General features: G+C 30.1%; 2 protein-coding genes across 3 annotated transcripts; both read left to right on the forward strand.

Annotated features, from left to right (window-relative positions):
- The first annotated feature begins 9,505 nt into the window (after positions 1 to 9,505).
- Positions 9,506 to 11,436, forward strand: LOC107889681 (disease resistance protein RUN1). The gene is made up of 2 exons (XM_016814202.2): positions 9,506 to 10,203; positions 10,288 to 11,436. Exons 1-2 carry the CDS (start codon positions 9,584 to 9,586, stop codon positions 11,420 to 11,422), a joined length of 1,755 nt encoding a protein of 584 aa, XP_016669691.2. The 5' UTR covers positions 9,506 to 9,583; the 3' UTR covers positions 11,423 to 11,436.
- Positions 11,437 to 11,726: 290 nt separating this feature from the next.
- On the forward strand, positions 11,727 to 14,776 carry LOC107889680 (protein SUPPRESSOR OF npr1-1, CONSTITUTIVE 1). 2 transcript variants are annotated; one of them, XM_016814200.1, is made up of 4 exons: positions 11,727 to 12,074; positions 12,186 to 13,969; positions 14,093 to 14,201; positions 14,356 to 14,776. In XM_016814200.1, exons 1-3 carry the CDS (start codon positions 11,763 to 11,765, stop codon positions 14,097 to 14,099), a joined length of 2,103 nt encoding a protein of 700 aa, XP_016669689.1. In that variant the 5' UTR covers positions 11,727 to 11,762; the 3' UTR covers positions 14,100 to 14,201; positions 14,356 to 14,776. The 2 variants fall into 2 exon arrangements, with proteins under 2 accessions (XP_016669689.1, XP_016669690.1); XM_016814201.1 differs by having other exon boundaries at positions 14,389 to 14,776.
- The last annotated feature ends 1,624 nt before the right edge of the window (positions 14,777 to 16,400 follow it).

Consider the following 16,400-nt stretch of genomic DNA (forward strand, 5'->3'; position numbering starts at 1 on the left):
CATAATATTAAAATAATATAATAAGTGGCAATAGTGGAAATAAGTATAATAATGAATAATACGAAAATAAAAAAAGTATATATATATACATATAATAAAATATATGTACTAAGATTAATACTAAATATAAATAAAATAATAATATATACAAAATATATAACACATATATGATATATACGTATATATAAAATAAATATTAAAAATGTATGTACGTAAAATGTATAAAAAAATATATACATATAATATTAAAATGAAATAATAAGCGATAATAGTGGAAATAGGTATAAATATAAGGATAATATAGAAAGTATATAAACGAAATAGTACAAAAATGTGTAACTAATGATATTAAAATGTATACATAATAATAACATTGCAAAATGTACACATAGCATTAAAAATATATACATGATGTGGTATTAAAAAGAATTATATAAATATAATGGTATTTAAGAATATATAAAAAATATGCAAATAATATGGTATTAAAGGTATATACATAATATATATAAGAATATATACATAAAGTATTAAAGTATATGTGTAAGATGGTATAAAAAATGTATAACTAGAATATCGAAATACATATATGCCTATATACATATACAAATGCAATATGTACGTAATGTATGATTAAAATAATATATATATATATATAACAGAACGTACATGACATTGAAATAATGTTAAAAGAAAAATACTAATAGCACCATGTAATACATAAACGTATAGTATATAAGCAACAATGGTAGTAATAAAATGCTAAGGTATAACGCCAATAAGGATACTGATAATAATAATAATAATAACAATAAATATAATAATAATAATAATAATAATAGGCAAAGTGACAAAAAAATATAATATTAAAACATTGATAATGCTATATATTTATATACATGTATTTATGTGAACACATTAAAATATAATAATATGGATGAAAGTTTATGTAATATAATATTAGAAACACGGTATAAAAGCGTAACACCTATATAACACCGTAATAAGAAAAACGGTGTTTTTAATAATTAAGTACATATCTATATATATGTAGATAATAATAATAAATAATAATAGTGAAAATAATAAGTACAATATGCTATTAAAATTCATACATGATATATATACACATATAATATAATACTTAAAGTATGAATACATAATATATACTAGAATATTAAAAACAACTATTAATATACAGATATTTACATACAATGAACTAATGTTAAAAGGTGTATACATAAAAATCATACATGATGGTATAAAAGTATATATATATATTAGAGATAATAATTATATATAAAAAAGGTATATGTACATGATATATAAAATATTAAAAGAAATATAAAATATATACATGTATAAATATTAAGCAAAAATAACACAGACACTAAGAATGGCAAAATACTTAGTAAACAATAGATTTAGTAATAATAATGAACATAATAAAATAAAATAGTAATAATGTTATAGTAAAATTGGGGATAGATAGTAATTATATATATAATAATGGAATAATAAGTATAATAGCAGTAATGATGTAACAGCCTAATTTTCAGTGGTGTTGGAACAGTGATTCGAGATCACTAAATTCGACAAATAAGTAGGAAATATTATTAATTTAGTGAGTATAAGTTAAATGTGAAGTTAGGAAAAATTTTGAAATAGTGAAATGTACAATATATATATATATTAAAATAATTAGAATTGAAAATGAGGTATCGAGACCTCGGGAATTTTAAATCGAGCCATAAATATTTTTATAAATATTTATGGAGTGTTAATAATTTAGTATTAAAGTTTCGTCAAGAAATTTTAAAGTACTGATAGCTAATTGAACAAAAAGGACTAAATTGTATCAAATGTAAAATTGTGAGAAATGATTAAATAGCTTAAATGATAAAAGAAATAGGGTTTAAAATGGAAATAGACCCAAGGTCTATTTGGGCCGGACGGCAAGAGCATGAAATCACCAAGAAAATAAGGGCAAAATTGGAAATTATAAAATTTACTTAATAAAGCTAGGACTAAAGTGGAATTATCTAGATTTCTCTTTATTTTTCTGCATTCTCATCATAAAAAACACCATGGAAGAGTTCCCTTAAGCTGGTTTTTCATATTTTTACTGCAAGTAAGTTCAATTCTTGATTATTTCTTGAAATTTTTGTGTTTTTGTGAAAGAAATTGAAAGTCTCTATGAATATGTGCTGGAAGTATATGATGATTTGACATAGAATTAGAGCTTTAAATTGTTTATATGCTGATTTTATTGAAAGAATTGAATAGAAAGTGAATGTTTGAGACCTAAATTGTAAAAGAGTTTGAAGTTAGAATTTTATGTGGAAATTCTGAATTTCAATAGTTATGAAATAACTTATAATGTCTAGGAAAAGTATTAATTGAGAAAATTAGTTTAATTGAGGGGTTAATTAAGTAAGGACTGAATTGTATGAACTTTGAAATTTGGGACAAAATGAAAATCAACATTTTGCACTAAAACAGTTTTGGACAGCAGTAATAGTCTAACTTTGAAAAATCTCCAAAAATTGTAGAAATATAATTAGAGGATGAATAAAATATGAAATTAAAGCTTATTGAGTCTAGTTTCTTATAGAAGAAACGGTGTAAGCAATGGAATTGTAAATCATGAGATATAATAAGTTTTGTGAGACAATGTCAGAATGATTTCGGGTTCCCCTGTTATGACTTTGGAAAATCATCAAAAATTGGAGAAAACTAATTAAGGGATTAAATTTATATGTTTAAAATCCTTAAAGAGTCTATTTTCAATAGAAATAAGCGGGAACATCATCCGAATCTCGTACGATGAGATAATTAATTCTTAGTGAAGAAGGGTCGGAACTGTCAGACAGCAGAACAGGGGTAACTTTAAAGAATAAACTGTACTTATTGGCTAAACCAAAAATTCTAAAAATTTTATGGTAATAAGATAAGTAAGTCTAGTTTTAGGAAAAATTAGCGGATCTTAGTTTCGAGTTCTGTAGCTTAAGATATAAATAATTTAGTGACTATGACGCAAATGGACAGTTTGAATATACATAAGTAAATAGTGAAATTATTGATAATGTTACTTGTTGCATGTTATATAAATTAAGGATGTGAAATGGAGAGGAGGAGGAGGAAAATATGTATGAATATTCAGCTAGCATGGCTAATTTGTATGTTTTAAGCTCATGGACTAAACTGAATAAAAGTAAAATTTTATGGGCAATTTTGTAAAAAAATGTTAGAAATGACCAATTTGCATGAAATGGATTATTTTATTATTTAAATTAAAAAATTGAATGAAATTATTAATTTAGCTCAAGATCAGGGAAAAACATGTTTTAAGGATTAAATTGAAAAGTGTTGAAATTATGGAAAATTCTGACATTTTATAGAATTCATAGGTTGTTATCAATTTGTGTGAGAATAACGGCTGGAAATAAGAATTAAATTGCAATAATTTTATTTTATTTTAACCTAAGGATGAAATCGTCATTAATTAAAAGTTTAGGGGTAAAATAATAATTTTGTTTAGAGCATTAGTTGAATGTATTATAACATGAAATAAATGAAAACGACGATCAAATTTCTTTATAAAGATCCGGATGACTTGAATACGAGACTTGAACGTGAAAAAAAAAAGATATCGGATTAATGAAATATCTGATAAATGAATCGGTAACTCTGGTAATGCTCCGTAACTTTGTTTCGGTGACGGATTCAGGTTAGGGGCGTTACATTTATTGGTATCAGAGCTAAGATTTAGTCGGTTCTCGGACCGAACGTAACATATGTGTAGTCTAGAAATACATGCCATTATATAACTTGTGATAAGATAATTGAATATCTTCCAGCTCTGATGAGATTTATTTTACTTAAAGATAGAGATACTTTCCCAACCGAGCTAATTACGATAATGTTGAAAGCGATACTCAAATATGTGAGCAAAAGTAGATTATGATGAGTCGGAACTCATAGAGGTATGAATAAATGTTATATTTAAATTTATGTGTATAGTAAGTAAAATTTTAAGGTAAGTATTAATATTGAATTAAATTTTTATGGATATATGTGATTGATGTGGAAATAGAATTTTGGATATATGTTATATTTGAAAATTTTATTGATTGGGAATGTGATGAAATTGATATGAATATGTGGTTAATTGAAATGTGAATTGATTGGAAATTGGAAAGTGAATTGAATACCCTATTAACTGTACCGGACTGAGTCGGATATAGTTGGCATGCCATAGGATTTTGAGAAGGGATTTGGAGATGAGATTTGGATATACTGATGTTTATATCCTTTGGATTTATCCGAAGAGGCACTTTGTGCTTTTCTGGTGTGTTTTGGATGGATTATATTATTCTGGTGTGTTTTGGAGGATTATACTGGTGTGTTTTGGTTGGACATTTTGGTGTGTTTGGATGGAATCCGTGTATCCGCCAAAGTCCGAGTCTTGTTAATAGGGGTAAATATGAATATTAAGTGAAATTGAAATGAGAATTGAATTCCCTATTAACTTTTCGGACTAGTCGGATATAATTGGCATGCCATAGGAACTGGAAGTGTACAGGATTTGTCGACTTTACTGATCAGGCACTTTATCTGTCGTATTTCAGGCACCTTGTGTGCCACAGCAGGCACCTCGTGTGTCGTTTCAGGCACTTTTGTGTAGTATTCTGATCAGGTACTATGTACCGTTTTAGGCACAATGTGCCTTACTGGTGTGTTTGGTTGGATCCCTGTATCCGTCTAAGTCCGAGTTATGTTAATAGGGTTGAGTAAATGAAATGAGAAAATCAAATGAATTTGATCGATTAAACTATTGAAAGTGTGAAAATGTGGAATTATGAAAAGAAATGTGAATCGTGAATTGAAACAGAGATATGAGATTGAAAGCTTGAACCAAAGGTTCATGAATTGATTAAAGATAATATAGATGATATATGATGCCATTTGATGAAAGACTATTGCCGAGATATGAAATTAAAGCATAATTAACATATATGACTTATATTGTTACATGTTTGATGTCTATTATTTATTATAGTATTTATAATTTGAATTATGGTAATACCACTGAGTACAAACATACTCAACGTACGATTGTAGTACTATAATTCAAATTATTTATTATTAAATGTTAAATTTAAATTATGTATATGGTAAGAGAAGTATGAGTTAGTGATATTGAGATATTTGAAATGTGTTTATGATGAGAAGGAACTTAGAAATGTAAGAATAGAAGTTCATGATATGTATGTGACAATGTACGAAATGAGATAATCAAAAGTTGAGAAATGATGAAACGTGAATGAAATGAAAGTTTATATTGTGATAAACTTATCTATGTTTGTGTGGCATTCATATGATATTATGTGTCTGACTTGTTTGGTTAAGTAAATGCTATGAGTAAATTTACTCAAAATTCATGGAATGTATGTTTAAGTACACTAGTTTGAAATAGATAATTGAAAAGTTCATGTAACATAATCATGTATGTTAATTTGTTTGAAGTGAATTATGTAATTGTGATGATATGATGTTGATGATAGGGAGAGGGGAAGGATTTCGGCCAGCGGCCGGTCGCCGGTGCAGGAGCCGGCCACCGTACAAGGTGGCCGGAAAGGTAAAATTTCCTTCTTTTTTTGTTTTTTATTTATTATATTTTTTGTATTATATTCTTAAATATTTGGTGTTTATTTAATATATGTTTGTGCAAAAATCAATCTAAAACAGTAGTTAAAACAAAATAGAATAAATTGGGTTTTTTACCACTTTTGATTCTCCGATCTGTGGTATTTGTTTGCTTGGAAGTTATTCCTGTGTTTAAATGTCGATTGAATGGCTATTTCTACTCTGAAATCGAATGTTTTCTTCTTTTTGTGTTTGAATTGCCGACCTTTACATTTGTTTTTTTTTATGGCTTTTATAGCCTTACAACTTGATTTTTCTATATTTTCTGTCCTATCTCTGTCTATGGCTTGCAGGTGCAGTGGGTGGAGGACATGACTGGGGGCGGTGCTACAGGGGCTGGTGTCAGAAGGCAGAGGCAAGTGGGAGCCAAGGTTTCGGGTTAGAGCTGATTAGGGTTAGGGGTAATTGGGCTGCTGGGTTTTAGGGATTAGTGGGTTTGGTAATTGGGTAATGGGTATTGTAATGTAAATGGGTCAGGGGTATTGGGTAAGATAATTGGGCCTCTCGGGTTTTATGTGGGTTAAATATTTGGGCTGGTAAATGGGGTTATTGTAAATGGGTTTTAAGTTGGGTTAAATTGGACTACAACAACTGCCCCTCTTTGGAAAGACCATTATAGTTGGAGCTTTAATTACACAAAAGAGGAGGAACAAGTAAGCTTTTTAATTTCTTTTTCTGAATGCTTGTTTTATACTTTGTGCTTGAACTGAGATTTTTAGGCCATTATTTATTTGGGATTTGCAGAGATAGTGCTGTTGAATATTGCAGTGAAAATTTCAATCATGGAGTTTTGAGATTTCAATGCATTAGCAGAAAAGGTCGAGGGGTTTCAAGTTAAGATTTCATAAAATAAAAAAAAAGCTTCCAGATTTGGTGCTCAATTCATGTCATAGGCATCAATTTTAAGCAATCAAATGATGGTTGAGATTTAATAATATTTTATCTCCATACTCACTGAAGTTTCCTTCAATGATTATTATTTTTTCCTCACAAAAACACATTCAAAATTTATGTTATTCATGGTTTTATTTGCGTTAATAAAAAATTGGATTGATTTCTATTTAAGAAAATATTAACAAATAGATTATTTTCTTCACGGTTCGTGTCCCATTGAAAGTCCTTTACTTCCAAGATTACAAGTAGATCTTAACAAATGTATTTTAATTATCATTATCAAACACTTAATCTATAGTATTTGACAAGGTTATTAAACTACTAGTAAATTTATGTTTTGATAACTTAATTTCAAAAAATAACAAAATGATCATTGATCTATTTGAAAAGTTTTTCTTTAAATTACTGAACTATTAAAAAATTATTAATTTAAGTCGCACATTGCTACCACTATGATAAACTTACATTTAAATACCAATTTAAAGTCGCTTGTGAGAATAGTTATGAAAAGATCACAAGTGAATAATGCTAGGAAATACAATTTAAGAAAGAACAAAGGTATATAGGTAATTATGTTTGGTTTCTATCTAGTGAGAATATGGTTAACAAAGATAAAGATTATGAGGTGGCTTCATTTGAATACTGCATAGAAAATCCCAATTTGATAGTAGAAGAAACTCAAGAAACCAAATTCTATGAAGAAGTCCATTATATAAAGGTGAAGAAATGTGATGTTCACTAAACCTAAGAACTCAGTTGCGTAAGTGGGTCTCATTTCTTTTTTGATATTACCATATTTTTCTACCATTGTTAATAGTAGGTTTTTAACTTATGCATTGCCTATGATGGAAAATGAAGCACTTTACATAAGTGTTTGAACTGATATTTTGAAAGAATGCATGCTTTTGAACTAACAGTAAGTTGTCAACGCAAATTTGAAGTAATTTCTTAAAGCTTTTTTTGAGTTCCGGCAATTCAATCTTGGTGAAGTAATTTAAAAGGAATAAATCCAAGGTAAATTGGTGATCTTATGTTGATCCCATAGAGAAATCCAGTAAAACTAGAGAAGAAACTTATAATAAATCCAAATGAATCATTTGGGCTTAGTTTGAAGTGTAGAGTTTGCTTTAAGAATTTAGTCTTTCTATTTTTAAGATTTTAAAATCTAGGTCCAATTGTAAACATTATTAATTTTTTTTGTCAAATTTATTGGTGTGACATTTTGAAATTAAAAAAAAATTCACTTTATAACCATGTAACTAAAAAAATGATGTTGGAATGAACCTGAATTTAACAAAATAATTTTAACAATGTTAATAGTTACACCTGAATTTTGAAATCTAAAAAGTAAAGGGACTAAATTTCTAAAATAAAAGGACATGGGCTAAATTCTAAATTTGTGTAGAGTATAGGACCTATGACATATTTTAGCAGGAAGATTATCAGTTTTTATTATATCGTTCGTCTCTGTTCTATGATCTATACTTGTAATTCGTGCTGCCGCTTCCAACAAATTCCTAACAAATTGGCATAGTTGAGCCTAGTTGAGTTGATCCTATTTCTTGAACTGGACATTATATATCAATAATTTATAAGGAATTCCATCAAAGGGTAATTCATGATTGGTAACAAAAAGTTTTTAAAGTTATTTAAGAAAGGAATTTTTCTTATAATAAACCGTCAAAAAACAATCAAGCATAAGATAGTATTGTTGCTCTGTTTTTCAACCAAGCGAAGGATTATTCATAAAAGGAGTATTCAAATAGTTACTGTAGACAACAAAAATTGATTATTTCATACATAAGTAATATAACATCATATCTTACTTATATGAAAGAATTGTGGGCAGTGTAATGACAGGAGAGATTTGACTCAAAGATGTTAATCAAATTTAATTTGAGTCACGCTTTCAGGAATTTTTGGGAATCTAATCATTGGAAAATGACTGAGGTCTAGATTATTAAAAGATTCCATCTTGAACCATACATTTTTACCCTTGAGCCACTCATAACTAAAGTCTAAATATCACTTGGAGGGTTGAGAGACAGACACACTTCTTCAATTTGAGTTTCAGATAAGTTTAATCTTATTAAGCTTCTTGGGATTTCTGGAAATTTGACCATTGGGTAATCACTGAAGTTCAGATTACTAAAAGATTACAACTTTGAAATATTTCTTGAAACATTTTAAGTCCGATGGGATACTCAACTGAATTAGCCACTTCATCTATTTTTGATTCACTTAATTCTAAAATAGGAAAGTAATTTGAGATCTCAAAAGCCTTCTTGAGAATATGAGATCCGGTAAGTCTAAGCCTTTTAAGTGAATTTTACATGATTGAGACAAGAAAGTTCAACCAAACTTTCACACCACCTACACAGAAAAACTTCAAGATTAATGGCTCCTAATAAACTAGGGATCTTCCTTGAATTCTTGCAAGAACTAATGTCAGTTTCCCTTGGATTAACAACAACCTGCTCAAAGAAAAAATTGATGCATTGTATAATTATTTTGGGCTGTATAAAAATGAAATTAAAAATAATAAAAATAAATCAAATAATGTTGCTATTAAATAACCTATGCTACCACATGAACAAAAAACTATATTATCAATTTATTAAATAATAACCCTTAAATAATTGGATAGATTTATATTTTAAAAATAATATTAACAAATAGATGCTCTTTGTCTTATTGGAAGACATTGACTTCGAGATTACAAACCCATCTGAGCAAAATAATAATAATAAACTCCATCCACCCCACTTTCTTTACCCATTTTTATTATATAAACTAGTAAACAATTTTTACTCGAAGGTTCTCACATCGATATCACTAAATGGCAAATATTATTATAAAATAGATTTTTATTAAAAACACACAGAAGAAATGAAATCCAAAATATTATGAATGTGTTCTTCAAAGGTTCACAAATCTATTTTGCTCTCTCTTGCTTCAATCACACAATCGATACTCTTTCATGGCTTCTTCTTCTTCTTCTTCTTCCTCTTCCTCTTCTCCTCAAACAGACACATGCCTTAACTTCATCACTCATCTGCTTAAAGCTCTGAAAGACGCCATGATGAATGTCTTCTTTCATGATGAAATACCGGAGCCACTTTCTCCAGCAAGTGCCTCTTCTACTCGATTGAAGCATCAGGTTTTCTTGAGCTTCAAAGGTGAAGACACACGCCTTAATTTCACTGCTCATCTACTCAAAGCTTTGAAAGACACGGGAATGAATGTTTTCTTCGATGAAGAAACACTAGAAAAAGGGGAGCAACTTTCACAAGCACTTTCTCGAGCAATTGCAGCCTCAAATCTCTCAATAATTGTGTTGTCGGTAGACTATGCTTCTTCAAAATCATGCCTGGCCGAACTCTCCGACATCATGCGCCGCAAGGACACTCAAGGACATATTGTTCTTCCCATATTTTACCATGTTAATCCTTCTGATGTGCGGAATCTTGGTGGTAGTTTCAAAAAATCCTTCAATGGCCATGGTTCAAATAGGCTACCTCAAGTACAACGATGGAAAACTGCCTTTGCTGAAGTCGGTAAATTAAAAGGATGGCATACAGAAGGAGGCAAATTCGACAGGTAACTATATTTTTCCCATCATCTTATATTAATAATCATTATTTTAGATTTCGTATATAATTATATTTTTTTTTTATTTGCTAGACCTGAAACTGAGTACATCAAGGATATTGTTGAATATGTTATAAAGAAGTTGATGAGTGGCAAATTTAAAAGTACTTCTGCAGAGTTAGTTGGAATAGATGATCAGAAACAGACGATTTTGAGGCTAATTGAGCAGGAAGACAGTCGTCTAATAGGACTTTGGGGACAAGGTGGTATAGGCAAAACTACCCTCTCTGATGTTATATATAATGAAATCTCTCATAACTTCGAAAATACTTGCTTTCTTCTAAATGTTAGAGAGAAATTAAAAAAACAGGGGATGGAATCTTTGCGAAACCAACTTCTTTCCGAACTCTTAAACCAAGCAATTCATGTAGATACCCCCTCAATTGGGTCAACTTTAATCCAAGAGAGGCTAAACAATAAAAGAGTACTTGTTGTCCTTGACGATGTTAATGATTCAGACCAAATAGATTGTTTTGGTGTTAAACATTTTGGTGATGGAAGTAAAATCATTGTAACATCTAGAGATAGGCAAGTACTTAAGAATGGAGGTGTTGACAAAATACATGAGGTAAAGAAGTTAAATGACAATGACTCCCTTCAACTATTTTCTACATTTGCATTTAAACAATTGAATCCCGCTGCTGATTTTCGAGATCTATCGAATAAGTTTGTAGAGTATGCCCAACGAAGTCCGCTTGCTCTTAGAGTTTTGGGTTCTAAACTATATAAAAAGTCTAGAACAGAGTGGGAAAGTGAGGTGGACAAACTAAAAGAATATGACCAACCAAAAATTTCACATATTTTGAGGAGTAGTTATGATGATTTGGATGAAGTAGAGAAGAATATATTCCTTGATATTGCAATCTTCTTTAAAGGAACACTCAAAAAAGATGTAGAAGAAATTCTAAGTTGTTGTTATAAGGGTGCTGTCTGTGGAATAAGCAACTTGATTGACAAGTGCCTACTTGATAACACATCTTACAATGGATGGATTTGTATGCATGATATGCTTGAAGAGATGGGCAAAGATATTGTTCGCAAGGAATCTATAGACCCTGGAAAGCGTAGTAGGTTATGGAGTGCTAAAGATGTATATCAAGTGCTCAAATATAATAAAGTAAGTCTTAATTGTATTTATATTCTTTTTATTTTTCATATCTTTGTTTGATTCTAATTAGAAAGTCAATTAATTATGTGTTGCCAAATGCTAACAAGTTTTATTATTTGAAATTATTTTTAGAGTTTAAGTTTACTGAACATATCACTGTGAATGAGCATTGTCTTAGGATACATAACATGAGATTTTCACAATTAATGAGCATTGTCTTAGGATATATAACATGAGATTTTCACAATGATTTATTGAGTTAGTATCTAATACATTATAATTACTTTTTTTTCCTAATATAATTGTTTAATGGAATGCCCATAAATTTCTTTGTGTTGATACTTTATAAATTGGTTTTTGTTCTTAGGGGATTAATCTAATTCAATGAATAAAGTTAGACATGTCTCAAATTGATAACTTACAGCTACATTCTATTTTTGAGGGAATGATTAATCTTAGAATTATCTTCTTTTACACTCCTGGGATTTTTTGGGGCAAGTGTCCAGCAGAGAAGCTTCTCAAAGACCAAGTTGATAGTGTATCTCTTCCTGATGAGCTAAGATATCTTTGTTGGGATTATTATCCCTTCAAATATCTATCAGGTTTTAATCCAAAGAATCTTGTTGTGCTGAAATTAGCACATGGCCATATAGAACGTCTTTGGAATGATGATGATCATCAGGTGTATTCTTTCGTACTTTCTTCATCGAAGGTACTTTTGAAATTCAAAAAATAGTTTATAATTGATATGTTAACTAATAATATGATGGATTATTATATGATGTGTAGAAGTAATATAACTATTTATATTTTCTTTGCACAGAGTCTTGTTAATTTAAGGGAAATTGACGTTGCTGGTTGCAAGAAATTAAGGAAGATTCCTAGTCTATTAGGAGCAATCAACCTTGAAATCCTTGAGTGTAGGTGGTGTGAAAGTTTGGTTGAACTTCCTTGCCTCAATCATTTGGCATCACTTAAGAAACTTGGACTTACAGGATGTAATAATCTCAAGACGTTTCCCGAGGTCCCAAAACACTTTTCTATTTTAGAATTAGATAGAACTAAAATAGAAGAAGTGCCTGCTTCAATTGAGCATCTGGTCGGACTCAGAAAGTTGTGCTTGAAAAACTCAAACGTCAATATTGTATCAAGCAATATTTCAAAGTTGGAATCACTTCGTGATATGGATCTTAGTCATTGTCCAATGGTCGAATTCCCAGAAATTCCCAGAAGCTTGACAGATTTAAACTTATCTGAAACTCAAATTGAAGAGGTGTGCTTGTCTCTTGCCACTCCAAGTAATCTTCAGAGCTTAAATATGAGTGGCTCAAGGGTCAAAATTGTATCGATCAAGATGGAATCCCTTCGTGATCTGAATCTTAGTCATTGCCCAATAGTCAAATTTCCCGAAATCCCAAGAAGCTTAGCAAAATTAAACTTATCCGGAACTCAAATTGAAGAGGTGTCCTTGTCTCTCGACTCTTTATTTAATCTTCAGACGTTAGATATGAGTTGCTCAAGGGTAAAAAGTTTATCGATCAAGATGGAATCCCTTTGTGATCTGAATCTTAGTCATTGCCCAATGATCGAATTCCCAGAAATCCCAAGAAGCTTAAGAGAATTAAATTTATCTGGGACTCAAATTAAGGAAGCGAACTTGTCTTTAGACTCTCTAAATAATCTTCAGAAGTTAAAGATGAGCTGCTCAAGTATTCAAAAGCTACAATGCAATATCATCATGTTCGGTTCAAGAGAGATTCCAATAGTTGATGTGTCCTCACCAATCTTGATGTCTAAAAGCATTTATAGGTTGGAAATGGATCATTGCGAGAGTCTTAAATTACTCTCAGAGCTTCCACCATATATTCAGTACTTGGATGCACATGGTTGTACATCATTAGAAAAAGTATCATTTACAGATAAAAATTCATATCAACTCGATCCTTTAGATGATGATGTTGTCGATTGGTTTTACATGTTATTCTGTAATTGCTTCAGCTTGAATCAAGATTCAATTGACAACATTGAGGCAAATGCCATACTCAAAATTGGATACCTAGCAGAGAAACTTAGATTGACATGGGAAGATGCTTTTGGTCCAATCATATTATTTTGTTGTTTCCCAGGAAACAAAATTTCGGCAAATAAGTTCGAGTGTCAGAGCATGAGTTCTTCATTAGTTTTGAAGATAGCCCCAAACGAGTCCAGTGGGAGCAGATCCTTGGTCTTTTCCATCTGCCTTGTGGTTGATCTCACGCGCTGCCACCACCATGAATCTCTTAAATTTATCTGTAAATACCAATTGACAACCGCCAGTGGTGGTGGTAATGAAAAGTTCACAAGTGAGTGGAGTTCCTTTATAGAGGATGAGACGGAGTGGAAGTACATGGGTGATCATGTGCTGATTCTGTTTAGAGAGGATATGGTTAAAAAAGACAAGGATTATGAGGAGGCTTCATTTGAATTCTACATTGAAAATCCCAAATACAATGTAGAAGGAGAAGAAATTGAAGAAGAATATATAAAGGTGGAGAAATGTGGTGTACATGTATCTTATATGGATGAAGAACCCAGCACCACCCCACAACATAAAAGTCCTAGGCACACGTAAGCACTAAACCTAATTCTTCAGTTGCATAAGTGAGCTTTATTTCATCTGTAGTTTTTGTAGTATAAGTTAGCCATAACCTAGAGATTAAGCTTTGACGTTCTAAATTTGATTCTATGAAGGGAATGAAGATGACAGAATAGAGACAATAGTGAGTGACAAATCTTTGGAGCTTTAATGATGCCACTGCTTAATTGTAGTTTTAGCCATACAAGGAGGAACAATTAAGCTGTAAGAACTTTAACTTGGTTTACTGAATTCTTGCTTTATACAAGTGTTTGAACTGATATTTTGAGACAACGCAAGTTGTCAACAGATTTGCCTTCTTCATTCTATTCATCATGGTGCAACTTAATATTTTCTTTTCTTGGATTTTGATTATCAGATCAATTAATCAAGAGCCACAACATGAGCGCAGGCTACGGAAGTGTGGGGAGCGTTGGGGAAGTCACCTTCGTATCGACTCTTCCAGATTCGACGAGTACCGAGAGGATCGATAATTTTGACTACGTGAAGCGTGCATTGAGCTTCAGGGTCGTCGGGGATGAGCATATGCTGAGGAATTACAGGTCATTCACTTCGGTCAACAAGATCTATAATGACGGCAGAGCTTACACCATTCTATTCAGCTTTAGAAGCTGGGGCTTCGTTTTTACAATGATAATTAGACTAAATATCAATTTAGGATGAGTTTTTAAAAACAAAAACAGATGAGTAACATGTTATCTATATTGTTATTTAAACACTTGATTAAATTGGTGTTATGGGTCTATTGGACATCAATTCAGTTAAGAAAATTATTAAAATATCCTTTTGTATTTAAAATAAACTAAATTATTCGATGTTACCATAATTTTATATTTAAAAAATAAAAAGTATGCATATAGTAGGATTTGAAGCCATACTAATTGTATTAAAAAAATCTTAAATTTATCACTCAAAGCTTTATTTTAATACTTTTTTATAAATTTTAATTTTGTTGTACTTTAAATTTCATTTTTACTCACAATTTAATTAAATTTATTTTCATTTAATATAGTACATATTTCATATTTTAGTAGTTTCTAATGTCCTATTTTAGTTTCATATTTTATTTATTTAATTTGGAATTAGTTTTTAAATAACACATTTTTAATTGTTATCATTGAAAATGATAATTTACATTTGTTTTAAATAATATACAAATTTAGAACTATATTAATTTAAAAAATAAAAAAAAATTAGCTGAAGTAACGTGCAACAATTATAATTGTTCATAATAAATACAAATTTATTTACACAAAATAAATATAATAATTGTTCATAATAAATACAAATTTATTTACATAAAATAAATAAACATATTTATTAATATTGATTAAAAATAATTATTGAATCATTCAAAAATATTAATTATTGAAATTTGACTTTTATTTTCGAAACAAACCCAGAAAACATTTCACACCTGCATGGTAGACCCGTTGGACTTAGAGACCATGGTGCATGTGATTTTATAGATTAAGCTTTGACATTCTAAATTTGATTCTATGAAGGTAATGAAGATAACATAAGACAGAGACAATAGGGAATGAAGATCTTTAGAGCTTTAATAATGCCACTGCTGAATTGGAGTTTTAGCCATACAAGGAGGAAGAAGTAAGCTGTAAGAGCTTCAATTTCTTTGACTTAATGCTTGCTTTATTCCTGTGTCTGAACTGATTTGCCTTCTTGATTCTATTCAACCTGCTGCAACTTAATATTTTCTTTTCTTATCAATTTGGGCTTAAATTTCTTTGTACTAACTGCCTCTCAAGTTGTTTGAGCATTGTAGTGAGGAGATATTAAGATATTTACGGTTCATACTGACTACTTGTGGATTGGTTTTAATTCATAGGGAATTAATGGTACGTCTTCGGAAAGGCCATTATAGTTGGAACTTTAACTGTACATAATAGGAGGAACAAGTAAGCTTTTAATTTCTTCTAATGAATGCTTGCTTTATACTTTGTGCTTGAACTGAGATTTTGAGGCCATTATCTATTTGGGATTTGCAGAGATAGTGCTGTTGAATATTGCAATGAAAATTTCAATTATGGTGTTTGGAGATTTGAATGCATTAGCAAAAAAAGTTGGAGGGGTTTCAAGTTAAGAGTTCATAAAAAAGCTTCCAGATTTGGTGCTCAATTCAGCTCATAGGCTTCAATTTTAAGCAATCAAAGGATAGTTACGATTTAATTTATGGTATCTCTATACTCACTGAATTTTCCTTCAATGATTATTATATTTTTTCCTTACAAAAACATATTCAGATTTTATGTTATTAATGGTTTAATTTGCTCTAATAAAAAATTGGATTGATTTCTATTTCAGAAAATATTAACAAATAGATTATTCTCTTCACAATATTTGTCCCATTGAAAGTCCTTCACTTTGAGATTAGAAGCGGATCTT

This window comes from Gossypium hirsutum, chromosome A10, assembly GCF_007990345.1.
Source record: "Gossypium hirsutum isolate 1008001.06 chromosome A10, Gossypium_hirsutum_v2.1, whole genome shotgun sequence".
Taxonomy (NCBI): Eukaryota; Viridiplantae; Streptophyta; class Magnoliopsida; order Malvales; family Malvaceae; genus Gossypium; species Gossypium hirsutum.